The sequence below is a fragment of the Zootoca vivipara genome, chromosome 4, assembly GCF_965207765.1.
Source record: "Zootoca vivipara chromosome 4, rZooViv2.hap1.1, whole genome shotgun sequence".
NCBI lineage: Eukaryota > Metazoa > Chordata > Lepidosauria > Squamata > Lacertidae > Zootoca > Zootoca vivipara.
The window spans coordinates 27,316,591-27,344,343 of record NC_142587.1 but is presented as its reverse complement, the minus strand read 5'-3'; the positions used below and the strand labels follow the sequence as shown (position 1 = coordinate 27,344,343).

The 27,753-nt window shown below is 42.9% G+C and overlaps 2 protein-coding genes across 4 annotated transcripts in view; one reads left to right on the top strand and one right to left on the bottom strand.

Moving 5' to 3' along the window:
* The window catches only part of LOC118085558 (parapinopsin-like), a 55,860-nt gene extending 49,613 nt beyond the window's left edge, over positions 1 to 6,247 (top strand). For 2 of the 3 annotated variants that reach the window (XM_060273401.2, XM_088667583.1), the window contains exon 5: positions 954 to 6,247. In XM_060273401.2, the coding sequence (XP_060129384.1) occupies positions 954 to 1,193 (240 nt within the window). In that variant the 3' untranslated portion in view covers positions 1,194 to 6,247. The remainder of the gene's footprint in view (positions 1 to 953) is intronic. The other variant, XR_015949488.1, reaches the window with a different exon arrangement.
* A 942-nt stretch (positions 6,248 to 7,189) lies between these two features.
* On the bottom strand, positions 7,190 to 26,283 carry ST6GAL2 (ST6 beta-galactoside alpha-2,6-sialyltransferase 2). The gene is made up of 4 exons (XM_088667580.1): positions 24,906 to 26,283; positions 15,976 to 16,073; positions 13,025 to 13,126; positions 7,190 to 9,883 (listed from the first exon to the last, which is right to left on the bottom strand). The coding sequence occupies exons 1-4, from the start codon at positions 25,900 to 25,902 to the stop codon at positions 9,689 to 9,691; spliced, it is 1,392 nt and encodes a 463-aa protein (XP_088523706.1). The 5' UTR covers positions 25,903 to 26,283; the 3' UTR covers positions 7,190 to 9,688.
* Between the last annotated feature and the right edge of the window lie 1,470 nt (positions 26,284 to 27,753).

Here is a 27,753-nt window from a genome sequence, read left to right as displayed (position 1 = left end):
AGGAATTTTTATCTATTTTGCTTCGACTCAGACCAACACGGCTACCTACCTGTAACTATATGCTGTAATGTTATTGTTTCAGTTGAATAAATCTATTTAAATTGTTATTATTAAGGTAATGATTATTTTTCTCCTTCCTAAGTACAACAGAAAAGTTGTCCAAATACAGTATGAATGATTAACCTATTAAACTGGGGATAAAAAAACTAATATGAAAAGTTGTTATTCTAAAAATCTTCATCTACCAGCATATTAAAGTTGTACCAGCAAGAATTAGTCTTTATGTAGAAAACTATGATTTAAATCAAGCCTTACTGACTAGTGATTTAAATCGTGATTTAAATCAGTTTGATTTAAATCAAATCCACCCTGTATATCGATATACCGTATTGGCCCAAATATAAGCCACACCTTTTCCCCCAAATTCCGACCGTGAAAACTTAAAGTGCTGCTTATAGTCACGACCTTGCAAAAATCATCCAGCCAGGAGCATGGGGCAAACAGCGCCAGGAGTGCAATGAAGCGGTGCCCGTTCCCCACATGTAGTCCCCCATCCTCTCCCCCAAGGCCAGGAAGGGAGAAAGCCAGGAAGGGGCGGCATATTCAGGTATTGTCTTTTCCCCTTCCCCTCCATGACTTTTAAATGTGCAGCTTATATTCAGGTGTGGCTTATATTCGGGCCGATACGGTACATCACCCAGGACCAATTTGAGGGCCATCGTGCTCTGGCCCTCAAACTGAGGAAGGAACGAGCAGTGAGGTGCCGGAGCTGATGCAGCACATTCTTCAAAGGCTCCCAATTGAAAAGGTTTGGGAAAGGTTGGATTGCTATGTAAACAGCAGAGTCTGAATCTTCACTTAACTTTTTAAATGCATGAATCTATCATAATTCGTAACCTGAAAATTGCAGTTTAGCAAAATGAAACTGGTTGGGTTTTTTTGTTTCTTTCCAGTTCTACAAATGCTTTCTGATGCTTTTCCACTGCCAACCTCCTTCAGCGGCTGACGGAGAAACCACCTGCCAGTCAAAGGTCACAGTCATCCGACTGAACCAGAAAGCAGAAGGTGGAGCCACTAACCAAGCACTTCCCCAAGTGGACGAAAAAATGGACCGCCTTCTGAGCCCAGAGTCAAGCCCAGAGCCTGTTTCAGACAGCCCACCACAGATGTCCAAGGAAAATTCATTCCTGTGAACGAGTATAAGCTGTTGCCTAATCCATCTATATCATATATGTTACAGTTTTATTGCCAGCTTGCTTTGTTGCCCCCTAAGGAATCTGCTGTGTGTTAAGAAGGAACAAAACAGAATGTGTTGCTATTAACTGTTTCTAACTCTGAATCAAGTAGGAATTATATTATTATCATTGCTGCCAAGTTATCCCTTTTTTACAGGGATTTTCCCTTATGCTGAATAGGCTTCCTCGCGAGAAAAGGGAAAACTTGGCAGCTATGATTATTATAGCACCAAAAAAAAGTGGTGCTCTAGATATGCAAGGGGATAATGTAATGGGGTAGCTGCTTGAAGTTAATGGTAGATGCCTCGATGCCCATTCTATTGTGGTTAGCTTCCTCTGCTTCAGCTTCACAAAAATCTCATTCAAGATCTTTGTAACCTGATAAGCACTGACCGCTAGAATAGTTTTCAAATGTGTACTAAGTCACAGTATTAACTGGTTGTTGTTTTTTTAAAAGAGTAGTAAATATGCACTAGCTCACACACCTGCTGGTTCATATTGAGGCTGGTAATAAACTTTAAATATTCTGATTCACTTTCACAACACAAAACGTAGATCTCCCTTCTCAAGCAAGTACAATGATTTAGTATCAGTCAGATTAGGAGGGGGCAGGGTTATAAGGAACATCATTATTGTTATTAAACGATGGTGGGACAGCGACTTCATTTTAGCCAATATATGCGCACCAAGAGATAGCTCAGTCGGTTAAGCATGAGACTCTTAATCACAGGGTTGTGGGTTCAAGCCCCACGTTGGGCAAGAGATTCCCCCATGGTCCATTCAAAATCTACATGTACAAATAACCTACATATTTATGGTTTTAACTTTGAAAAAAACATATTGTCCCCAGGTTAGAAATCTACAGCTGTAACAGGAAACTTCATTTTAATTACTGTTTGAGATATCCCTCCTCAGTTATGTGCTTGCTACTGCTTTTGTAAAGCACACTCCCATGCCTAAGATGTCAACATGGACAACCCTATCCTCAGCCCTTGCTCACCGTTAGGTACCTGATGTGAATCTGTTTCCCACTTCCCCCTGCCTAATAGTATTTCCCTGCCCTATGTATTTCTTAAAGGTGAAATACGAAGGCACAAATGCAGACAATTCCAGCAAAGGAGAAAAGTGGGAGCCGTCTAGAGAAACCGGTGTGGCTGCATAAGGAGCTTACAGATGAGGTGAGATTTAAGGAGGGCGTGTATTATTAAGAAATGAAAGAAAGGGAAATGACGAAGGAAGAGTATACACACATAGCCAACTGTTGCAGGGGGAATGTCCGGGGTGGGGCAAAGCTCAGAAAGAAGTTCAGGCTTGGGCTATGTTCGAAGCAAGAGGAGGAACATGTGAGTGGTAGGTTCTTTGCAGTGCCCAACCTGGCAATAGCAGAATGAATGATGCAAGAAGGACGCTGCAGCCCAAAATAGGAAAAGAGGTTGTAAGGGAACACCTAGTTACTTTAAATGAATTCAAATCTCCAGGGCCTGGATCCAGGGGTACCAAAGGAGCTTATGAATGCAATCTCAGAGCCTTCGTCTATAATCTCTGAGAATTCTTTGAGAACAGGTGAGGTCCCTGTAGACTGGAGGCAGACAAATATAGTCCCCATCTTCAAAAAGGGCAAAAGAAGAAGATTCAAGTAACTACTGAATGGTCAGTTGTTGTTGTTTAGTCGTTTAGTCGTGTCCGACTCCTCGTGACCCCATGGACCATAGCACACCAGGCACTCCTGTCTTGCACTGCCTCCCGCAGTTTGGTCAAACTCATGTTCGTAGCTTCGAGAACACTGTCCAACCATCTTGTCCTCTGTCGTCCCCTTCTCCTAGTGCCCTCAATCTTTCCCAGCATCAGGGTGTTTTCCAGGGAGTCTTCTCTTCTCATGAGGTGGCCAAAGTATTGGAGCCTCAGCTTCACGATCTATCCTTCCAGTGAGCACTGAGGGCTGATTTCCTTCAGAATGGATAGGTTTGATCTTCTTGCAGTCCATGGGACTCTCAAGAGTCTCCTCCAGCACCATAATTCAAAAGCATCAATTCTTCGGCGATCAGCCTTCTTTATGGTCCAGCTCTCACTTCCATACATCACTACTGGGAAAACCATAGCTTTAACTATACGGACCTTTGTCGGCAAGGTGATGTCTCTGCTTTTTAAGATGCTGTCTAGGTTTGTCATTGCTTTTCTCCCAAGAAGCAGGCGTCTTTCAATTTTGTGACTGCTGTCACCATCTGCAGTGATCAAGGAGCCCAAGAAAATAAAATCTCTCACTGCCTCCATTTCTTCCCCTTCTATTAGCCAGGAGGTGATGGGAGGTCAGTTATGGAATCATAAAACGGTAGAGTTGGAAATGACCACAAAGCCAATCTAGTCCAATCTCCTGCAACCCAGAAATCTTTTGCCCATGTGGGGCTTGAACCTGTGACGCTGAGATTTAAGAGTCTCATGCTCTACTGAACTATCCCAGCCGTATAGCCTGGAAAAGAGGAGACCGAGAGGACATTATGATAACCATCTTCAAATATCTTTGGGCTGTCACATGGTAGACAGAGCAAGCTTGCTTTCTCATGCTTGGGAAGAGAAGGACCTGAAGTTCAAGTTACAAGAAAGGAGATTATGACTAAACACCAGGAAAAACTTTCTAACATCAAGAGCTATTCAACAGTGGAACAGACTCCCTTGAAAGGTGGTGGACTCTCCTTCCATTGTAGACTCTCATACATAGCAATGACAATCCATGCACCATTACACAGAATTATCTTCTACATCAATGTAGAATTCATTAGCCAAAAACAGTGCAATGTTCAGCTACCTATGTCACAAGCTCTTATCGCACAGCTATGTATTTAGGAATTTTAAACAATGGTTTGAAATTAGCTTAATTGCAGAAGATCAAACTCTTGGGATTTTGGGGGTTGTGTTGAAGTTCTTTTATCAGAATTAAATAAATGTTTAAGGTCGTTGTATGAATAGTAAAAATGAATGGATATTAAGGATTCTAAAAAAAAGGAAGAAATTTAATTTGTCCATGGCAATTTTAATCACTCAAGAGCTTTTCAACTTCCAGCATGTATCTTTGTGCAATGCAATTACACTGTGTAATTAGCAAGATAATTAAAAAGTCGTTTCCAGAAGATTGGAAGTACACAAGAACGTAATTTCATTTACCTTATTGTACCAACTGTTTAGTATGAAAGAAATAATATATTTTGAAAACTGGTTGGGATTCAGCTCAGCTTCTAGTTTAGCAAAAACTCAATTTTGAGAACATTTTGAATGCTGTATAGAAACAGCACTAACTAAGCACTAACAATTCCTGCAACTTTTATTCAAAACTATGGAGTACCCATAAAAGTTCAAGATACTTATATTCAAATTATCACAGCAATATTTGCAAAACCATGAGTGTTCTGATTCCCATGTGGCAAACTGACCAGAGATGTTCCCCAACGTGGAATCCTTTCACGTTCTCTTCATTGGAGGAAAACAAATCTTTATGCACATCCATTGACATGAATCATAGCTGCTTTTTCCATTGAAATTAAAAACAAAAACAAAACAAAAACCTGTGGACCTGCATCTGTAAACGTTGGCAACATAATCACAAAAATTACCAATGGTTTCAAAATATCTACTGGTTCTCAGTCCAAGACTGGCATGTTTTATTTATAAGTTAAAAAAAGAAGTAAAAATAAGACCACACTAATTTTGCCATTTTGCAGCAGGCCTTTTGTGCAAAAAATGATGTACTAAACATGCTATCACAGACCTGTAGAGTTGAAATGGACCCCGGGGGTAGTCTAGTTCACTCCCCTGCAATGCAGGAATCCCAACTAAAGCATCCATGACAGATGGCCATCCAACCTCTGCTTAAAAACTTCCAAGGAAGAAGAATGCACTACTTCTTGTAGTCTGTTCCGCTGTTGAACAGCTCTTACTGCTGGCAAGTTCTTCCTGAGGTTTAGTTAGAACCTTGTAACTTGGATCCATTGGTTCCAGTAGTTTATACCTGGGTTTTCTTTCTTTTCTTGTTTTGAAGATGGGGACAACATTTGTCTGGCTCCAGTCTTCAGGGACCTCACCTGTTCTCCAAGAATTCTCAGAGATTATAGAAAGAGGCTCTGAGATTACATTAGCAAGCACCTTTAGTACCCTTGGGTGCAGCTCGTCAGGCCCTGAAGATTTGAATTCATTTAAAGTGGCTAGGTGTTCCCTAAGCACCTCTTTTCCTATGTTGGGCTGCAGCTCCCTCCTTGCATTGTTCTGTTATCGCCAGGTTGGGCACTGCTTTCCTTTTGGGTGAAGACAGAGGCAAAGTAGGTGTTGAGCAATTCTGCCTTCTCCCTGTCACCCAATAGCATTTCTCCATACTGCCCCCTTCTCTGAGCCAGGGGTTCTTCATGCACACAGTGAAACATCCTTGGAGCACATAGCTCATTCCCTAATTCCTAGAAGAGAAAGTAGCCCTGAAAGTTTTCAGATCTTGGTATTTTCTAAGCTTATTTGAGGACAGCATTTTTGTGGGTCTGTATGTGTGTGTGTGCACATACACTTACTAATAAAAGTTTGTTAGCATAATCTGTATCTTGGTTCCCACCACTGATTCAAACACTATTCCATCTAAGTCCATTACGTGCACATTAGATTAACGTTTATATTATGCCACCTGACTACAGCTCTCTTTTAAGCATGGCTTTGGCTTGAGATTTTCAAGCCTACACCTGCTTCTGGTGCTTAAATCTATTTTCATATCTATGTGGGGCTCTCTCTCTCTCTCTCTCTCTCTCTCTCTCTCTCTCTCTCTCTCTCTCTCTGTGTGTGTGTGTGTGTGTGTGTGTGTGTACACAGCAGTCTTACATAGCTACTTCATAATAACTTTGCTTGTTCCATCATGCTAGTTCTTGCACAAACGGGGAGCAGATATAGTCCTACCAAGAAGCTCTGTTGTATTTTTGTTATGTCATGTTACTTCTGGAACCCTTTAACAGGAATTCAATAAAATATTTTGTGGTTAGTTCACACATATTTTGCTTTCCTGAAGCCAAATTGCTTCCCAATCCTTCTTAGTCATAACACTTCTAGCAGGTGTTGGGGCAAGCATTATGTTAATTTCTGAACATTGAGATTGGGTCTGATGAGCTACTAGCAGGCCATAAATCGAGCAGAGATGTTAATATGTCAGGCTTGGGGAAAATGCCTGCCTGGCAGATGTTTGTGCAGATGTGAGAACGATCCTGAGTGGCCTTTGGAGAAATGTCATTGCAGTACAGATGAAGATTCTCCTATTTTCAAACTGAGTTCATCTTTACTTTAAAATGCATGTGATAACTTACGGCAAAGCTAGAAAACTGAAAGAGTGAAAGCATTGAAACATTCGTTAGTTAGAGGCCTACCAACAGATGGATTGACTAGCACACAATCTAGTGACATGAAAGCTGGTTCACACATGTATGTTCACCACTTATTGATCATAATATCAGGTCAATGTGAGTGCATTTGTGTGATAATGAATTGCACATATAAAGTAGCTTTCTTTAGCAATTAGCCGTCACAGAGAGAACATCTCTCTCTCTCTTGTATGGGCTGTCAAAACCAATACTTCCAAAAGTTATGAGAGATCAAAAGGTGAACACACAAACAGAATTTAGTCCTAAATTCCAAACAGTCAGAGGAAAAATTGTCTGCCAAAGCTTATTTTGAGTTTGCACTTCCATTAGCAACCATTTAACATAAGGCTCAAACACAGAATCTGTTCCTTAACAAAACAGAAGGATGGGAAACATTGACCTATTTCAAACACATTTCACACACACACTCTCTCTCTCTCTCTCTCACACACACACACACACACACCACTGTTTTTGTAAACTGCCTTAAAAACTTTATGCTACAGGGTAGCATACAAATGCCAGAAATAAAAATACAAAAAGATGTACAGTACACTTGAGCAAATCTGGATCAATGACGCATGGGAGTAAAATGGAGAAGGGAATAGGGTATGGAGCGTGTTGCTGGAAAATGAGTCTTCCTCATCAGTGCTTAAAAAAAAATTAGATGGGGAAGCGGAAGCGTTTTGGAGTGTTTCACACAGTGAGACTTTGCGAATGAGCTCCATGGCTTTATGAGAGCGCATCTGTGCGGGATGTAACTTGGACATCTGGTGATACATAAGTCCTCCTCTGGCTCTACACACTTCACACACTCTGGGCATGTGCACAAACAAGTAAAGAGTGCAGAGGGGCATATCGTTCCTCATTTTTACTTGTCACCTCCTAGCCATCTGAAAAGCTTCTCCTCAAAAACCTATCCCTGTTTTATAGTAAGAGATGTGGCCAGCTCCCACAATCCCAATGTTTCCAGCATTGGCAGCTATGACCTGCTTTCACTTTTCAAGTCCAGGATGTGGGTACAGTGGTACCTTGGGTTACAGACGCTTTAGGTTACAGACTCCGCTAAGAACTTTGCTTCAGGATGAGAACAGAAATCGTGCTCTGGCGGCAGCGGGAGGCTCCATTAGCTAAAGTGGTACCTGCCAGGTTAAGAACAGTTTCAGGTTAAGAACAGACCTCCAGAATGAATCAAGTTCTCAACCTGAGGTACCACTGTATTAGCATTTCTGGTCCTGACTAGAAATAAGCACGGTGTCCACTCAGCGTCACATGCCTTGCAATTCAAATGGAGTTTTGCTATCTAGACCACGGTTGTGAATGAGCCTGAGCTATCCAGTGAATTAGGACATGGGCTGGACTTTTATTTTTATTTCATCCACCCCTTTTAACAAAAAGGCAGTTTCAAGCTCACTTGAAAATAGGTCAGTTTTAACATCCTTCCCCGTGTGTGTGTGTGTTGTGTAAAATTGAAAATAAAGGTCTGTCACATTACGACAAGTCCCCATTTATTTCATTCATTTATGCCGAAATTTGCCGCCGAGAATATTCATTCACGAATGTAAGGTTTTAGTATTGCAAATAATCCAGGAGGATCTTCTCAAATTTACATCCCTTGGCATCCACAACATCAGTTATTCCAGTCTGTCAGCATTACCTTGAATCAACAATCTTCTGTGAGATTGGGTGATGTATAGTCACACTGAAAAATCCATCCGTTAAACATTTATGCTGACTGATAGCATCAGATGCTGATGTATGCCTCTGCCCTCTACACTCATCTCTCAAATAAACAGTTATACAATTTCCACTTTCAAGCGCATTGCATGGTTATCTGGTTATTGATGTGGTGTATGTTTCATATTCAGTGGTGACACAAGCATCAAATGTTTGCTTTCAGTTTTTACCCTTTTTTTTTACGTTAAGTCTGATTCCTGCGTCTATCTCCCTTTTATACTCAATTCTCCATCCACCTAGGGATCTGCATCAGGGGCAGATATAACAGTTGTATGCTCGCTTCTCCTATCCGATACAGCTGCCCCAGTTAAGATATTCCAAATATTACAGTACCACTCAACTGTTTCGGGTGGGGGAACAGCTAGGTTTAGTTCCTCTAGGCTTAACAGCGATATCTGATTGGAGCTACTGGTGCGCTGCTCTACCATGTAGAATTTGGATCAGGGCCAGAGAGTTTAAAAAAGAATCTGCAGTTCAGAGCCAAGAGATAGGAAAAGCAAGTGTGTAAAAGCCATGTGTTCTTATCATAGATTTGCTTTTTGTTCCTCTGAATATGGCTTGTATATTCAAAGTGTCCTGTTGGTCTTTTGTTGCACCTATCACTGTAGTGGCCCCGATGTCAGATGAGGTCACAAGTCACATTTTCACCTTGCTGTGCCAACACATTCCATTCATACCTGCAATTACGCGCAACTGAACCCAAGCAAGTCCTAGCCATACCTGCGCGATTTAGGACAATGCACAGTTCGCTCTGGCCAGTGTTTCACATTCCGAATATATGAGACATTTTCAAGGCATCGGTACGGCACAGGTCATAAAATGAACACTGTTTTGTAACTCCAGCTCCACAAAGAACCTGCTGCTGGAATATTGGTTATAGTAGTAGACGTTGACTTGGCTAAAATGATGCCTTCTGTGTCTACTGCTTATATAAATTTTTGAGTATACTTTAGTCATAAATGGTTTTAGACAAAGCTTTGTTTCTCCCAAGTCCTGCAGATACACAATCCTGGACAGTTCATAAGACATGTGCATTTAATAGTATAAAGGTAAAGGGACCCCTGACCATTAGGTCCAGTTGTGACCGACTCTGGGGTTGCGCGCTCATCTCGCATTATTGGCCGAGGGAGCCGGCGTATAGCTTCCAGGTCATGTGGCCAGCATGACAAAGCCACTTCTGGCAAACCAGAGCAGCACATTTAATAGTATATATGGTACTTATTTGTTAAACGGCATGCCTTCCATCCATCTCCAAATTAAATTTCATTACCACCACAGTTAAGCCGCACATGCACTAAACTTCAGCATATACTCTACAGACACAGCTAATGAAAATATCTACCAATAAGCACACCTACCAATGAAACCTGAAGAAGGAGGGTTGGGTTGTATCTTTTCCTTGGTGTTCTCCTGAATGATATCCCAGAGCTGCCATATAAATTTGGGGTGGAGAATGTAAAATGGCTGTTTAGGATTCCTCCTGCGATGCAGTGCATAGGGAGTAAACAAGTTGTAGTCTGGGTGCTTAAACCACTGGTAGGAGAAAACAAAAAACAAACAAGAAAACCAGACATTTTCTAGGGAGTGCTGGACATATACCAACCTGCATCTAAAGCATCACATTTGCCAGCTCCCTGTGGATATAAAAACACACCTTCAAGGCATAGAAGGAAGTGGATATGGATTTCTGCAACTCTTACTAGCATGTGTTAGGGTGCCCTGACGTTTGGATAGAGTAGCAGAACTGATAGTTTTCAATGCCTGCCAATCAATCCCAACAAACATCTGGGCGTGATCTACAATTGACTTTTAGATGACAAAGAACTGGGCTTTGCCCCTAAGGTAGGTGAAGCCAACCTGCATTCCTCCAGATGTTGTTGAACTCCAACTCCCATCAGCCCTTGTTAGCATATCCAGGAGCTGGAGGCGATGGGAGTTGCAGTTCAACAACACCCACAAGGCCCCAAGTTACCAACCTCTTCTCTGGGAAGAATTGGAGCTCAGCGGACAAAACTCCAAATCTTATGTGATGCTTTCCCATGGTAAACAAGCTGGGAGAACCATCGGGCAGCTCTTGGAATGAGAACATTCTGCTATAGGGTGCAACCTAGCCAATGTGTGTCCCTGCTATGCGACGGCAGGTAAAAGGGAGTTAACTCTCTAGGGTGGGTTTACATCAGTTGTGGGCAGGACTGTACCGTGCTTAGTCCATGCTCTGGGTACAGGTCTTTCTGCTGGATGTCACAAGAGCTATGCTGAGCACATTGGATCGAAGACGATATACAGCCTTGTGCAAATTAATTGAAACAAAGCATGTTTTCTATCTTAACTCGTAATCCTGTACTCGAAACAAACATGAAAAGTCAGTTGATCATTATGGTGTCGGAAGCCTGCAGCCAATAGAAGGAATGATGCGCTCGCCGCAATATATTGAGGATCTACGAAAGAGAGTTATTCCAGAGCTGGAAAAGAGGTATTCTGACGGTACTGGGATATTGCAGGAGGACCTAGCCCCCTGTCACACACCGAAAGTGGTGAGGAAATTCATGCCAGAGCAGCAAACACAGGTACTTGCCGGGCCAGGGAATTCCCCGGACGTAAATCCCATTGAGAATTTGTGGGCTATATGCAAAAGTCGCCTCCATGCTGTAGACTGTACGACTATGGAGAAGCTCATTCAGGCGCTGATTCAAGTGAGGTACAGAGATCCGAAAATCGACAGTGACTGTTCGAAACTAGTAGACTCCATGCCAAAACCGTGTTCAAATGCTGCTTAAAAATAGCAGAGGTCGTATCCATTACTAATGTACGTATATGTGAGTTTTGTACATGTAGATGTGAGTTTTGTACAATAAACTACATTGTTTGTTTCGATTAATTTGCACAGGGGGGTAGTAGGATTGCAGGTAGTGGGATGCTACGTACAGGAATTGTGCTGCAGCATTTTACTCCCAGCTAGGGCAGGACCTCCCTTTTGCTTTCCATAATTCTACAAAAAGAAAAAAGCCCAAGTGCAACACAGTTACTCCAGATTTCTTTGCATGTTTACAACTCCCGCAAGTTGTTTGCATTATTTAAACCCCTGCAAACTTAAATTTTCATAAGGTTATGCCGGCGGCAGCACTTGAGCTACAGAAATTAATTTTGGTAGAGAGAAGGGAAGGAAAATAATCACAGGTGGTCAGGCACTTAGATCAGGATGACTGAGTTAACAAGCACCAGGTGATGTGGGGACAGGGAGGTGGGAGGACTTGAAGGTGCTACAAGGAAGGAAGGTTGTGCAAGGCCATAGTAACAGGAAAAACTTGCAGACACTGGTCACGTAGCTCAAGTGGTAGATCATCTGTTTTGCATGCCAAAGGCCCCCAACGTCTCCAGCCAGGCCAAGGAATGTCCCCTGCCTGAAACCCTGGAGAGATGCTGCCGGTCAGTGCAGGCAATGCTGAGCTAGATAGACCAATGATCTGACTCAGAATAATAATAATAATAATAATAATAATAATAATAATAATAATAATATTGTTAATTATATCCCACCCATCTGTTTGGGTTTCCCTAGCCACCCTGGGCAGCTATAAGGCAGTTTCCTGTGTTCTGTGCAGTAAGACGGCTCCCTCTAGTGTCAAGAGATGAAATATTCATAATAAAGTTAGCAATTTTTAAAATTCCACAATAAATTTTAAACACACTCTCTCTGTCTCTGTGGCTGTGGGTGGGTGTTACTCTCTGCTCCCCTGTAAACTGCAGAAATTATAGAAATACATTCTGCTGCTGGCATGTATAATATCAGCCAGCATATTATATCTAGAAAGCTGTGGAGAAGAATAGAATGGGCAGCAGGAGAGTTAGATGGAAATGGTGAGAGAGGGACTGACAGGCAGGGAACATCTGTTGTGATAAGGGAGCCGATTAAAAAGAAGCAGGAATTATCTGCTAGTCAAGATTGCAGGTGGAAAAATAAGGCAAGATAGGTTGAGCCCGTTTATTAGGTTATTTCCCATTCTTTACTGCTTGTTCCATAGTTAAGCTCCTAAAACGCAAGCTTGTTCAAATACTTAATGTGCTCTGATTAGGGTGGATTTCATGGTAATGTATCTCTCATCTAGACATGGGGTAGGAATTTGGTTTGCTTCAGTTCGGGAGCAAAACCATTTTTAGATTTATTGTCCTGGCCCAAGTCAGGACAGGGAACTAGGCAGAGGGCCTTCTCGGTGGTGGCACCTGCCCTGTGGAACACCCTCCCAACAGATGTCAAAGAGGAAAACAACTACCAGACTTTTAGAAGACATCTGAAAGCAGCCCTGTTCAGGGAGGCTTTTAATGTTTAATAGATTATTGTGTTTTATTTTTCTGTTGGAAGCCGCCCAGAGTGGCTGGGGAAACCCAGCCAGATGGGTGGGGTATAAATAATAAATAAATAAATAAATAAATAAATAAATTATTATTATTATTATTATTATTATTATTATTATTATTATTATATCAGTGAGAGCAGCACTAAACAGTAGCATAGCAGCCTCTCCTCAGTAGTAATCCCTAGTTTTAGGCTTCCTGTGATGGGAAATTGTGACCTGGAAACACTCTCACAGTTCGAAAAAGGGCATTGTTGAACCTAGTTGCTTTTAAATGAGGAGGTTGCAATGGGTGCGGAACTCATCCTGGCTGCTGACTTACCTCAGTCAGATCTGCAGAATAGGGCGCAGGGTCCCAAGCGACTAGAGTAACATCTTTATATAAGGGGTTGTCAGTGAACTGGTGCTTAGGATTGGTAAGAATCTGCAAAATACAACACACACACACACAAACCCACATATTTAAAACATTTCCAAATGATTATGAAAAATCCTCATAAGAGCAAGAGATGGCATTACCTTTCAACATACTAACCCCCCTTAAAAAACCCTCAGCCTTTTTTTGGGGGGGGTTGGGGGGGTATAACTTGGGGGAAGTTCTGAAGACTGGACAGAGGAGCCTAGAGGGCCACATTCAGCCCTGGGTCTAAAATTCTCCATCCCTGCAGTGTAGGGTTGCCATATTTTGAAAAAAGAGGATGCTACGACGACACTCATTTTAAACACCCCTACTATATGTAGGCTATTGAAGCTGTGATATATTGCTGAGGGGGTCAGGAGAAGAGAAGAGGGAAGCAATTTCTGATCAGGTGGGTTTCGTTAAATTTGCCCAAATGCCTTTGGCTATATTTTCGTGATGACATAGAGTGGTAGGCATGGGACATGTGTTCTGCTGTGCACATTATGCACCAACCCCATGTAAAAGAATTATTGGATTGACAGACTGTGATACAGAGGTTGTTACTATCCTTAATTCAAAGATAAGGAAACGAAAAATCAAAATACTGTCCTTACAAATAAACCTTCGTTTTGAAAAGTAAACATACAATGTGTCCACCACAAGAGGGCACTGCACGCACACACACACACACACACACACACACACACACACGAAGTGGTACCTTGGTTTTCAAGTGTCTTGGAAGCTGAACATTTCAGTTTTCGAACGCCGAAAACCCAGAAGTAATTGCCTCGGAAGTCTAACAGCTTACGCTGCTGTTCCTCCCCCCCCCCCCGCAATTTTCCCCATTGACTTTGCAGTAAGCACCTCGGTTGTCAAACGTTTCAGAAGTCGAATGGTCTTCCGGAACGGATTACCGTGTTTCTCATATTATAAGACATGTCTTATATTTATTTTTTCCTCAAAAAAACATACTATGGCTTATTTTCAAGGGATGTCTTATTTTTTTCCTCCTCCTCCTGCCGCAGCCGGCATTGCTGCTGTGCCTATCACTATGTCTTATTTTCGGGGTATGGCTTATATTCCTTGAATGCTTAAAAATCCTGCTATGGCTTATTTTATGGGTATGTCTTAAAATATGAGAAACAGGGTATAAAATAAAAAAATTCCTTCAGTAGCACCTTAAAGACCAACTAAGTTTATATTTTGGTATGAGCTTTCGTGTGCATGCACACTTCTTCAGATATCTGAAGAAGTGTGCATGCACACGAAAGCTCATACCAAAATATAAACTTAGTTGGTCTTTAAGGTGCTACTGAAGGAATTTTTTTATTTTGCTTCGACTCAGACCAACACGGCTACCTACCTGTAACTGGAACGGATTATGTTCGACAACCGAGGTACCACTGTATATACATGTATATAGATGGACAGATTGTGTGTGTGTGTCTTTGTTTCCTTCAGTATATAGTCATGCAACTTTGTCAAACACTGCATCTATATTGTTTCCACCTCCCACGCCTTGCTTATTTTGTTGTTGTTGTTGTTGTTGTTTTGCACTATCAACCACCTCAGTTGAACATGTTATCACCATAACTGCAACATTACTGCAGCTCTTTTGTAGTCTGTAGACTGTTTCAGCTTATATTAATGTTGCATTTTTAGGTAGCTGTGACCTGCCCTGGGAAGGACGAGTAAGAAGCCTAATAAATAAAGATTGTTTCGTATAAAACTACAAAAAAAGAATTGGGAGAAGCTTAAACCAAGAGTTTGCAAATGTTTTTCTCAACAGGCCACTTGAACATTTCCGAGGGTCTTGGCGGACCACTTAATTTGTCTCCCTGTTGTAGCAATTGCAATAACAGGATCATAGAGTTGGATCATGAAGGTCATTGAGTCCAAACCCCCTGCAAGGAAAGAATCTTTTGCCCAACGTGGGGCTCGAACCCACGACTACCCTGAGATGAAGAGAGTCATGCACTGCCAGCAGAACTAGCAAGATATTCTATGATATCTCATTGTATTTTTATTGCTCCTTATATTTCTTATTTCATTGTATTTTTATTGCTTCTTATATTTCTTATCGGGACGTGGGTGGCGCTGTGGGTTAAACCACTGAGCCTAGGGCTTGCTGATAAGAAGGTCGGCGGTTCGAATCCCCGTGACGGGGTGAGCTCCCGTTGCTTGGTCCCAGCTCCTGCCAACCTAGCAGTTTGAAAGCCCGTCAAAGTGCAAGTAGATAAATAGGTACCGCTCCAAGCGGGAAGGTAAACGGCGTTTCCGTGCGCTGCTCTGGTTTGCCAGAAGCAGCTTTGTCATGCTGGCCACATGACCTGGAAGCTGTACGCCGGCTCCTTCGGCCAATAATGCTAGATGAGCGCCGCAACCCCAGAAGTCAGGGGTCCCTTTACCTTTACCTTATATTTCTTATCTAGTGTGGTTTATTGTATTGCTATTTGAACCCCATATAATTCACACTGCAACACAATAAAATGAAATATAATAAAAGAAACAATGAAAATAAAAATTGATGAGAATATTTAATACGATGGATACTCCGTCTAAAACCACAAATCCAAACACACCAGCAACCACCTAAATAAAAAGCTTGTGGGCCACTGGTACCCCACGGACCACAGTTTGGGAACCCCCTGGAGGCAAGGGAGAAGGACAAAAGACATAGGAGCTATAGCACCTAATCAATCACCTCTCTCCTCCCCTTGGTATGTAATCTTTAGGAAGCACTGCTGGATGAAAGCTGGGACCTGTTATTTAAAATCAAAGCAGAATTCCCCAGGATTTCTTATTCAGTTCTAAGAGGAATTGCGACATACGGAAATCAATACAAGTATGCAGATGTTCAAGTGCCTTACTTGAGAATTAATGATGCGCATGGTTGTTTTATTTCCGACATCTTTTTCATATCCGCTTGTTGGAGCAGAGTTGAATCGCAAGACGGCATCATGGGAGTCTATAAAGTCGGAGGGAAGGACATTCAGGTGAGTAACCGACAAGAGTCATTGTGTAGTACAATCATTTGCATGTTTACTTGGAAGTAAGCATCGGCCCATTCCTGCTGGGCTCCAAGAACCACTGTATAGTCAGCACACATGAGGGGAGCAAGTGAGGGAATAAAATGAGTAGCATCAGCGACAAGAAACCCAGGCTCTTCGCAAGCAAGCTGTGAGCAACCTCTGCTGAGAACTGATTTCCTGTGTGCTATCTTGGCACTTGGACAAGGAATGAATGTGTGAAGAACACAGTAGGTGAAGGAATCAAAATATGTTTGCGTTATTTTTGAGAGAGAGAGAGGTTTGCTGTTATTTACACTGGGATGAAATCTCCTCTCCCCTAAACCACTTTCCATAAAATATTCTCATGAAAACTGAGGGGTGGGGGCAAGTTTCTGCTACTTTTGTGGTGGTGGTGATTTTTTAAAAAAATGGATTTGAAAATTTAAGTGCAGTGCTGGCCACATCAAGCACAGCACAAGAAGCCTACAGCAAGGACTTCTCTTATTTTTTTCTGGAGAATCCTGAGCCTGCACAGAAAGCAGAGGATTTCCACCTTTGGACTCAGTTCCAAACTGATGTAGAGGTCTGGTTCCCTCTCTGATAATTACAAGGAAAATGCTTGGAGGATGAAAAATGAAGCTCTTTTAGCCCCCCAGCCAATTGCTCTTACAGGGTTTATTTATGCTTGCAGTAGTTGTAGGAGCAATCCATTTTTTAATTGGGTTCTGTTTTACCCCAGATTTGCTGCTTTCCAAATGTTCATTCCAATCGTGATGGACTCCCAGGGGTTGTTCCACACTTTTTGTATGTTTTGCTTGACCCTGTTAGAAAGATCCTTAGACACACCACTCTAGATTGGGAGCTATGGGGAAATGCTGTGGTGTTCTGGAATAAAATTAAAACTTAAAGGGACCTCTGACTGTTAGGTCCAGTTGCGGACGTCTCTGGGGTTGTGGCGCTCATCTCACTTTACTGGCCGAGGGAGCCAGCGTACAGCTTCCGGTTCATGTGGCCAGCATGACTTAGCCACTTCTGGCGAAACCAGAGCAGTGCACGTAAACGCCGTTTACCTTCCCGCTGGAGCAGTACCTATTTATCTACTTGCACTTTGATGTGCTTTCAAACTGCTAGTTGGGCAGGAGCTGGGACTGAGGAACGGGAGCTCACCCCGTCACGGGGATTCGAACCGCCGACCTTCTGATCGGCAAGCCCTAAGCTCAGTGGTTTAGACCACAGCGCTACCCACATCCCATGGAATCAAATTAGACGGGAGTTTAAAAATAAGGAAGGGGTCTAGAAATCAGTATGTTTGAAATCGCTTTATTACTAATTGATTAATTAGTACTTGCTTTGTCAATCACTCCACATTCTTTTTTCTTATTTGAATTGCCTGGTACTTTCTTCTATTTTGAATTGCTGGTGTTTTGCAAACTGCTTTGAGCACATCAATTGCTTTCCATTCATTATATATCAATAAAATGTTTAATTTCTTTCATTCACAGTCTGAGTGGGTGGTCCTTCTCCCTGGCCCATGAAGAGCAGTTTCTTGCTGCATTCAATGGGGCCGATTTCATATATATATATATATATATATATATATATATATATATATATATATATATATATATATCAAGTGCAGTCTCTCTGGGTGGAATTCTATATATAACTTACACAAGAGTTAAGTCCCACTGAAACAAAATGGACCTACTGCTGACTAGACATGAAAAGCCTTGCACTCTAGATCATAGTATCTGAAGGTTAGTGGTCAGTGCAAACGGAATATTGCTCTGCTACAACAATGGGGGGGAAAACTCTTGATTGCAGGCCATTTTAGACAAGCTCACCTGCCCTACACCTGTCAGGTGTGGGCCAGGTAAAAGAGGTTTTGGCACATACACCGACCATCAGTTTATGGTTGGGTCTTCAAAAGCCCTGTGCATAGTGATTCACAAGACCCCAACCATCAGCTGATCGCTGTCATACTGCAGGCTGTGCCTTTGCCTGATGTTTGATTTCAAACCTGCTGCATATATCCTTTTTGTAAAAAACCACACTTTCAACGCTCAAAAGTAAAACCTAAATATCGCATTTCTAGCACAAAAACAGAAGGGGGCGCCCAAAGTCTACTGGAGATCCAAGACTTGTCATGTTGTGGTTTGCTCTGCCCTGCTAGTTAACCAGGCTGTGTTCCTTTGCAGACCTCAAGGACCCATCATCAGTTGACCCCCTGCCCACTTTCAGCCCATATATATTTTTTTTTAAAAAAATACTGCTTTATGTTACAATCCTTGGATCCCGGACCTATGTTCACACTTCCTGAGAGTGTCGCACTGCAGAACAGTCCCTATCAACCAGGGAAGGAAGTATTAAAGCGGGATTTAATGCTTACCAAGTGGCATTGTCTGATAACCCCAGACTTTTATCTTCTTTCCACTGATAAGAGTCTGGCAACTACTACCATAGTTCGCATTCTGTTTTTCGACCTCCAAGTGTAGGGAGGGAGGATCCACTTTCAGATTATTGGTTTTTTTAATGACATTCAGGTTTCTAGGTAGTGTGAAAATACAGTGGTACCTCTGGTTGCGGATGCGATCCGTTCCAGAGCTTCGGTCGGATCCCGAGGTTTTTGCAACCAGAGGTGCCTGCTCTGCGCATGTCGCAGTAGAGCGCTTTTGCGTATGCAACGAAACCCAGAAAAATACTTCTGGGTTTCCCATGTGCGTATCACGAAGGATACATAACCAGAGGTGCTTGTAAGTAGAGGTACCACTGTACGCCCAATAATTCCAGTTCATCCTGGTGTTTCCCACTGCCAGCGGTCTAGATGCCCTAGATACTACTCTGCACAATGCACAACAACTTCATGGTTAACTGACAGGCTTCATTCAAGGGTGAGCCCTTATGCAGCCTGAGGGCCACATTTTCTTCTGGAAATTTTTGCCAAGGGCAAGATAATGGGTGGGTGGAGCCAAAGGTGATAGTGGGTGGAGCAACAAATGCAAATGCTAGCTTCGTACAGTAAAGGTAAAGGGACCCCTGACCATTTGGTCCAGTCGTGACTGACTCTGGGATTGCGGCGCTCATCTCGCTCTATTGGCCGAGGGAGCCGGCATACAGCTTCCAGGTCATGTGGCCAGCATGACTAAGCCGCTTCTGGCGAACCAGAGCAGCACACGGAAACACTGTTTACCTTCCCGCTGTAGTGGTACCTTATTCATCTACTTGCACTTTGATGTGCTTTCGAACTGCTAGGTTGGCAGGAGCTAGGACCGAGCAACGGGAGCTCACCCCGTCGTGGGGATTTGAACTGCCAACCTTCTGATCAGCAAGCCCTAGGTTCAGTGGTTTAACCCACAGCGCCACCTGTGTCCCTAACTTCGTACAGTAGGCTAGCTCAAATCCCCCTTTTGCATTCTCCATTTAGACCAGCAGGAGCCTTTAACAGAGTTCAATGCCAGGGAAAGAACACCCCCAGGTGTGAAGCAGGGTGTCTTATTTCAGTTTGACTGAAACAGAAGATTCAATAAATAAGAACATAAAAAGAATTAAAGGAAGCTTGTGTGCAGGTGGGACAAGAAGAGCTGGTCTCTCCCCCCTTTTTCTACTGCTCTCTATCCCCAATAGCTAGGGAATGGGATAGAGTTTGCAGCGACAGCAGCTCACTCCCCAAAGTAGGAAGTCCCCAGGGATCATCACCAGGGTCAGCAAAGGAAGGGAAAGAGTGGCAAGTCTATGAAAGAAACAGAAGTGTGGCAAGAGGGAGCTGCGGTGGAACAAACAGGTGCTGTGTGCCTTGTGATTCCCTCAGAGGAATTACAGGCAAACACTATAACCCAAGACTGTTGAGATGAATGTGCAAGAAAAATGTGCTTTGAGCTCTTGAAATATACCACATAAATGCTACGTATTACTACTACTACTATAGGGATGCGGGTGGCGCTGTGGGTTAAACCACTGAGCCTAGGGCTTGCCTATCAGAAGGTCAGCCGTTCGAATCCCCGCGATGGGGTGAGCTCCCATTGCTCGGTCCCTGCTCCTGCCAACCTAGCAGTTCGAAAGCACGTCAAAGTGCAAGTAGATAAATAGGTACCGCTCTGGCGGGAAGGTAAACGGCGTTTCCGTGCACTGCTCTGGTTCGCCAGAAACAGCTTAGTCATACTGGCCACATGACCCAGAAGTTGTCTGCAGGCAAACACCGGCTCCTCAGCCTATAGAGTGAGATGAGCGCCACAACCCCAGAGTCAGGGGTACCTTTACCTTTACTACTACTACTACTACTACTACTACTACTACTGCGATCATCACCAACAACCTGGAGGCACATAAACAAAGCAATAAGAGAGGGTACTGAGTGACCCATTCTCTGGAATTTTTAAAACACATCTTGACTGGGGGTGGTGGTGGTGGTGGTTGACAATAACCACGAATATTTCTTTTGTTGAACGAATGAAAGCCAAGGCTCTTCTAGAACAGAACAAGAAAGCAGAACACAAGTCAGGCTGCCACGAGGTGAACATGACAGCTCGCATTCTCATAATGCCTTATAAATTGTTGGCAGAGTCATAACGGCTTCACATTTACACCCGTTTTGCTTATGGCAAATGTGGCAGGGCAGTCGTTGTGGAGCATCTCACTGCAATAGGCTCTCCCTCCCTCCCTCCAGAATTCCCCTAGCAACAGATCCAGGCTCCTACATGAAGAGAGGGGAAGAGAATGGGGCAGGGGCAGAACGTCGCTGGTCCGTGGGATTTAGTGAAATAGGAGCAGTAAGACACAAGAACGAGCCCAGGATAAACACTTTGAATCACACTCTTTTATTCTGGGTTAAATCAATCAATCAAGGCTAGGCATCACCCTGAGGCGCCATACCTCTCAATCATTAGCATGGCTACGTATGACTCACTGTTCCACATGCAAGCTGTGAAAAGGTGGGAAGGGGGAATCTGTGAAAAGGTGGGAAGGGGGAATCTGTCATTTAGTCTGGTTATGCATGCAAATAAGCGTTAAAAATGTAACAAGGTTGCCTCCAGATTGTCAATATTTTGCAGAAGGGATTCAGCTGCACACTGGAAAATTAAATTTGTGCAATTAAAGGGCTCCGGCACTCCAAAAAAAAAAAAAACCCACACATTTTTTTTAAACAACAGCAATAACAGTAAACTGGCTTTTTGCTGTTGGGAACACGATGGGGAGAATTACTGAAAAAGAGTGGAATAAATGACCGATTGATGGGAATACTCATAACCTCTTTTCATGCAAATCAGAATAAATTATCAAGAAAGAGCAGGCATTGTTTAACCTTTGAAAAAGCTTTGTGCAAGCAAATGATGAATACTCGACAAGAAGGTCACCTAGAGGAACATTATTTTCTTAGTAAGCAAAACTGGGTCATCTAGGGAGAGGGAGAGGTGGCTTGGAAGTACTGTGGGTGGGCAACTGCAGAGCTCCACGACTACAATGTACAGGCACCCTGAGTGACCCCTAAAACTGGATATGTGGGAGACAAAAATGTTACTTCTTATGGCGTCAACAGGTCACTGATTTGGAGGCATCTCGGCCTTTTCGCAAGGTAAAGGTCAACGTGCCTTCCAAAAACCCTTAAAACAAACAAACAATCTTTGATACTGTGCTTGCAGTTTGGTAGAAACGGAGGACGGACAACTGCACTTGAAAATACAAACCAGGAAAAGGAAATAGTTTGCTTCATTATCAGTGAGGAAAAGGCAGGCGAGAGAACCTGTGGAGTTCTCACACCTCAGAGGTTTTCAAACTACCGGTAGTGGGATTATCCTTTGAAACTGGAAGCTACCTTGACTTCTGGTGCCAGGACAGCATTTGCACCTGTTCTGAGCAGGAAGCCTATTAAAGTAGTTGGATAATGAGAGTAATTCTACTTCATCGTAAGAGATTTAAAGGGAAACCTATCTGGATATGAAAATATGAGTGGCTATAGAGAATTAACCCAGAGTTCATTTTAAAGAATCTGTGGGAAGAACATTGTTTTGGTGTTCAGGAACTGAAGTGACCAAACATGTCTTCCCTTTTCCTCCTTAGCCTTTACAGTGGGCGCTCGGGTTGTGAACGTGATCCATGCGGGAGGCACGTTCGCAACCCGCAGCGCCGCATCTGCGCACGCGCGGGTCACAATTCGGTGTTTCTGCGCATGCGCGAGTGCCGAAACCCAGAAGTAACCCGTTCCAGTACTTCCGGAAACGTGCAACGTGAAGAGTCTGTAACCCGAGGTATGACTGTACTAGGGATTAGGGAGGATTCTAGCTCACTCCACAATTTGGAGCAAACCTCCACAGTCTACATCTAACAGGACAGAACACAGGCGTCTTGATTAGGGGTGCATTCAGATACAGCGTTTATTACGTAAGTGTTCCTGACTATAATGCTAGCTCTCCTGTCCCATTTTCTACCGTTCATTTCACACAGCAGTGTCTGTTGCATAGGGACATGGGTGGTGCAGTGGTCTAAACCACTGAGCCTCTTAAACTAGCAGTTCAAAAGAATTTGACTGGACTTACAGTAACTATCCAGGGGTCCTTTACCTTTACCTTCTTTATGGAACTGTGGCTTTTTGACCAAAATACTGCAGCGTCACACTCAATTTAAATCACACCAGTGAGCTTGGCTTCATCTTTATTTGATGACCCCTGGGATTTAGTATGATGGATATGTGAGAGAGAAAACTTATCTCTATCCACACTCTCAGCATAACTTTTTATAGCTCTATCAGTAGTCCACCCTTACTTACCACTTCTAAACTAAAAAGTCTCAAATATTGTAAAGGTTTCACATGGGAAAAGGTTCTACCAATGAGATGGTTTCATAATTTTTTTAAAAAATAAAAACCTGTGGAAATTTTTCCATTTCTTAAAGTAACAATGAATAGATGCTAACTGCAAATAAACCATTAGGCACGTTTGGCAGTTTTGATTTTGTCTATTAAATAAAAGTAAAATAAAAGTACTAAATTAGATTATTCTGTAGGGCATCAGAACATTTCCTTATGCAAATTACTCTAATTTGCATACGCAAAATTTCTAAAAACCAACACCACTAGTTGCTCAAACCCTTAATCAATTGGGTTGCCCTTCTTTGTACTTTTCCTAGCTCTAAAATATACTTTTGAGGTGTGGCAACCAGAACTGTATGAAGCTTTCCAAGTGCAGCCATACTGGTACCACAGATTTATCTAACAGCATTATGATGGGGCAGATTAATTTTTAATGCCTTTCCCAATCTTTAACATGAAAATTTACTCTTTTCACAGATGCCACACACATCAACACATACATTTTCAGTGAGTTATCCATTGCAACCCAAAAGTCTCATTCCTGGACAGTCAACACCGGTTCCGATCCCACGTGCATAAATGTAAAAAATACCACCAGCTAAAAGCAACTAAAGTTCCCACCTTCAAGCACTAGGTGGCCCTGATCCTATCTAGGTATAGTATGATCAGCATGGCGGATTTAGAATTCCTTGCATTATTTTACACTTGCTCGCAATGAACCTTGTTTGTCGTTAATGCCTGCCCCCTCCTAATACTCTGCAAACTTGGCCACCTCACTGCTCAACTCTTAACTCCATGTCATTTAGGAACAAGTTAAAGAGCACATCCTTGGGGAAATCCCATTTCTTATACACCTCCAGTGCAAGAATTGCCCATTTATTCCTACTCTCTGCTTCCTCTTCCAGTTACCAATCCATAAGAGAACCTGTATTCTAATCCCACAACTGCAAAGCTCACTCAGGAGCCTTTGCAAAATAAAAAAATTCCTTCAGTAGCACCTTAAAGACCAACTAAGTTTATATTTTGGTATGAGCTTTCGTGTGCATGCACACTTCTTCAGATACACTAGAAACAGAAGTGTCAGACCCTATATAAAACAGCTGCTTTGAGATCTTGTATAGAATGTCCTGGGACATTATTACAGAGAAATTTCAGGAACAGACTGGAAAGGGAACTTGCTGAATTGGAAATCATTACCAAGCTTAAAACCATGGAAGCACCTGGGATGAATAGAGACATCGGATTCTTATCTCATTATGCATGATCAAGCTTTCTTTAGCACCTCAGCCCAGGACTAATTGCAGCCATCAGCAGCCATTAACATCCATCTACAGGTTTACCACTCCCATCAGCCCATCTCCCATTCCCACCCCCCCCCACCACCCTCTGTATATATATAGGGTCTGACACTTCTGTTTCTAGTGTATCTGAAGAAGTGTGCATGCACACGAAAGCTCATACCAAAATATAAACTTAGTTGGTCTTTAAGGTGCTACTGAAGGATTTTTTTTATTTTGCTTCGACTCAGACCAACATGGCTACCTACCTGTAATCAGGAGCCTTTGGTGAAGGATTTTTATTAACATCTCCTTGAAATGCCAAGCACACAATCTAGTTAATTTATAGAATACACTGCCATAAAATGCACTGATGGTCACTAGCTCAGGTGACTTGAAAAGGTCGGTGGTCAAATTAATGGGGGATTAAGTCCATCATTGGCTACAAATCATGCTGGCTATATGTGGCTCCCAGCTTCAAAAGCAGTTCGCCTCTGCAGAACAGTTTCTGGGGAATGAGTGTGAGAGGGCTATTGGGTTCCTGGCCTGCTTGTGAGCTTCCTAAGAGGCATCTATTGGCTAACAAGGGGAACAAGCTGATAGGCCTTGATCTGACCTATCAGGGCTCTCTTTCTTTCTATGTTATTATGGACAGTCCTGGTCCACATGTACATGGGTTTTGCCCATTTTGTTGGGATCCTTCCACTCACCTATTTCATCCCCTAGAGAAGAGTTCAGTATGGAACCAGCGGACATGACGACAGCACAGCTACCAAACCCACGTGGGTACAGCTCGCTCAGAGGAACTTTGGGGACCCGCCTGTCCCATCTGATGAAAGAAAAGGGAGCTTCTTTGCCATCGATGGTCCTGACATCCACACGTGCCTTGAGCTCACAGAGGAGCTGCTCTGAAGTCAACTTGAGGTTTCGCTTCCCTTTGAAGTGCACCTTATGCTTATTAGTATCCAGGTAACCTTTCCTTGCTTTCTGTAGGCGAGGGAGAAGCATCTTAGAGGAGACGTTCCCTTTCCAAAGCCTGTAGAGGAAATATTTCGACATTGTGGAATATACTCCATCCCATTCATTAGACGCTTCAAACATCTGGCCTCTCCTGTGTCTTGCATGTCTTTTCTTTTTCTTCTTTTGAGGGAGCCAATTATCCTGCAAGGCATTGCTCTTCTGATCCGCCCCCTCTGCTGAGACTAATCTCCCTATTCTCTGAATACTGCTCTGTGACTGAAGCTGACCAGCAGCAAATAAATAATCACCAGACCTTTGATAGAAAGCACTTTTTGATTTTCTTCCTAATTGGGGAGGGAAAAATTCCTCTTCACTTTCAAAGCCACCGTCTAGGTCAGCCCATTTTTTAATGCTCCCAGTCCCCGATTTAAGTGAACCCGAGATATCTTTGCCGAGAAGCAGCTCGTTCTCACCAGCTGTATCAGAGAAGGACAGGTCGTGCATTGCTCCCATGATAGCTCTCTGCTTGCCTTGAATGGGCAAAAGCCTTTTAGTCTCAGTGTAGGAGAAGGAGCTTGGAACTGCTTCGGCCGTGTTGCTATCTGTGAAATAGATGAAGATAACCAGGAACAGCAGACCCCACGCAAATATTCCAAACAGCATGAGTTGTTTCCATTGCTTCAAGTTAGGTTTCATGGCAACTCGGTGCCTATTCTTCCGTGTGCTAAAGGCCCAGTAAAGGACCATTAAACCTGGAATAAGAAGATTCAGTATTAGCAAAGAACGTCTCTCAAGGTAGGACAGAAACAAAAAAACTCTAAGGTCAATGATAATGTGATGAAAACTATGCAACGTAGGAACACTTAAAGGTAAAGGGGTAAAGGTGACCCCTTACCATTAGGTCCAGTCATGACCGACTCTGGGGTTGCGGCGCTCATCTCGCATTATTGGCCGAGGGAGCCGATGTACAGCTTCTAGGTCATGTGGCCAGCATGACTAAGCCGCTTCTGGCGAACCAGAGCAGCGCACGGAAACGCCGTTTACCTTCCCGCCGGAGCGGTACCTATTCATCTACTTGCACTTTGATGTGCTTTCAAACTGCTAGGTTGGCAGGAGCAGGGACCAAGCAACGGGAGCTCACCCCGTCGCGGGGATTTGAACCGCCGACCTTCTGATCGGCAAGCCCTAGGCTCTGTGGTTTAACCCACAGCGCCACCCGCATACCAATAAGGAACACTTATTGGTAGGTAAATTGTTTTCCTCAACAGTAGATACCACACCTAGGATATTTATGGCATAATGTCAATTTTTCAGGGCAACACAGCATAATGTCCCTCTTTCAGCACATTTTGCATGCTGCTCTGCAAACCACAGCCGGATCAACTCCTGCTGAACTAAAATTTATATTGACAAGTGACAATCAGCTTCAAACTTTCAAACAAGGGTATACACACACACACACACACACACACACACACACACACGTACGCATGCATTTATGGAACTGAAGGGCCCGTGCAAATCTTTACTATTCCACATGAGACATGTGTCCACAGTGCTCTGCAAGTTTAAGACATTTTATCACAGTGGGTTTTTGACTCATTTGTAGAAGTTATACAAATGGCAGAATTCAAGGGCTAAAACAGGTCTGAAGAAAATCTAATCTAGCCTTATCAAGACAGAATACTGTGTATCTCAGAACAGTTAACATATTTATCGCAGTCACCATGCAGGTTCTTTCCTGAATTTCAGAATGAAGGCAAGAGCAGGTTAATAGGCACAGCTATGAATAAAAAAATTCCCTGGTTCAAATTTTAGTCGGGAATTTCAGTCACCAAGGTAGCTTTATGCAAGCTATTGTCTCAATTTGCAGTTTTTAGGGATTACACCGTCCTACGTCTCAGGGATGTTGAAAGTGTTATGCCAATGAAGCACATAACTTAAAAGAAAGGAATATAAATGTTAGCTATTATTAGGAGTTGCTTTTTAATGACATAAAATAAATGGCAGTGTGGCAGTCATGCTTCCTTAAGACTCCCAAGAACTGACCGCATGATTCTCAGCCTGCATTAAAACAAAGGATATTCTCTAGTGAAAATACTGGTGCTGCTGAAGCTTTCGTCCTCCTTTGATCCTATTCAAGTGGCTGACTGCAGCCCCTGTGTCACAACTCCCTTTGTTTTGCAACAGAAGGCACTTTTAATGTCTCTAAACTAGGCCTCCTATTTATTACAGGAGGGGAGCTGAGTGGAAGAAGAGTCTTTACCCTTTTCAAACTTTCCTCTCTTTCAGGACTTCCTATTGTCAAGGTTCTCCATTGCTAAGAAAAAGCATATAAAGACAAGCAGCTATGAGGTCAGGACGGTTCAAGTTGATGTTCTATGTTAGGCACTGTTATGTTAAATAGGCACTTTTCTTCCCTGAGAGAAAGGGAGGAAGGATATTGCAGCTTTTCAATTGGAAGTTCGTCTCAGGGTTAGCAGGGGTTGGGAATTCTGTGGCCAGATATTCCCATGATGTGTTGGGAATTCAAACTTGATGGGAAAACTCTGCAGCCTCGGTAGAAAAAGTTCTTGCGGTATGAGGAATTAAAGAACC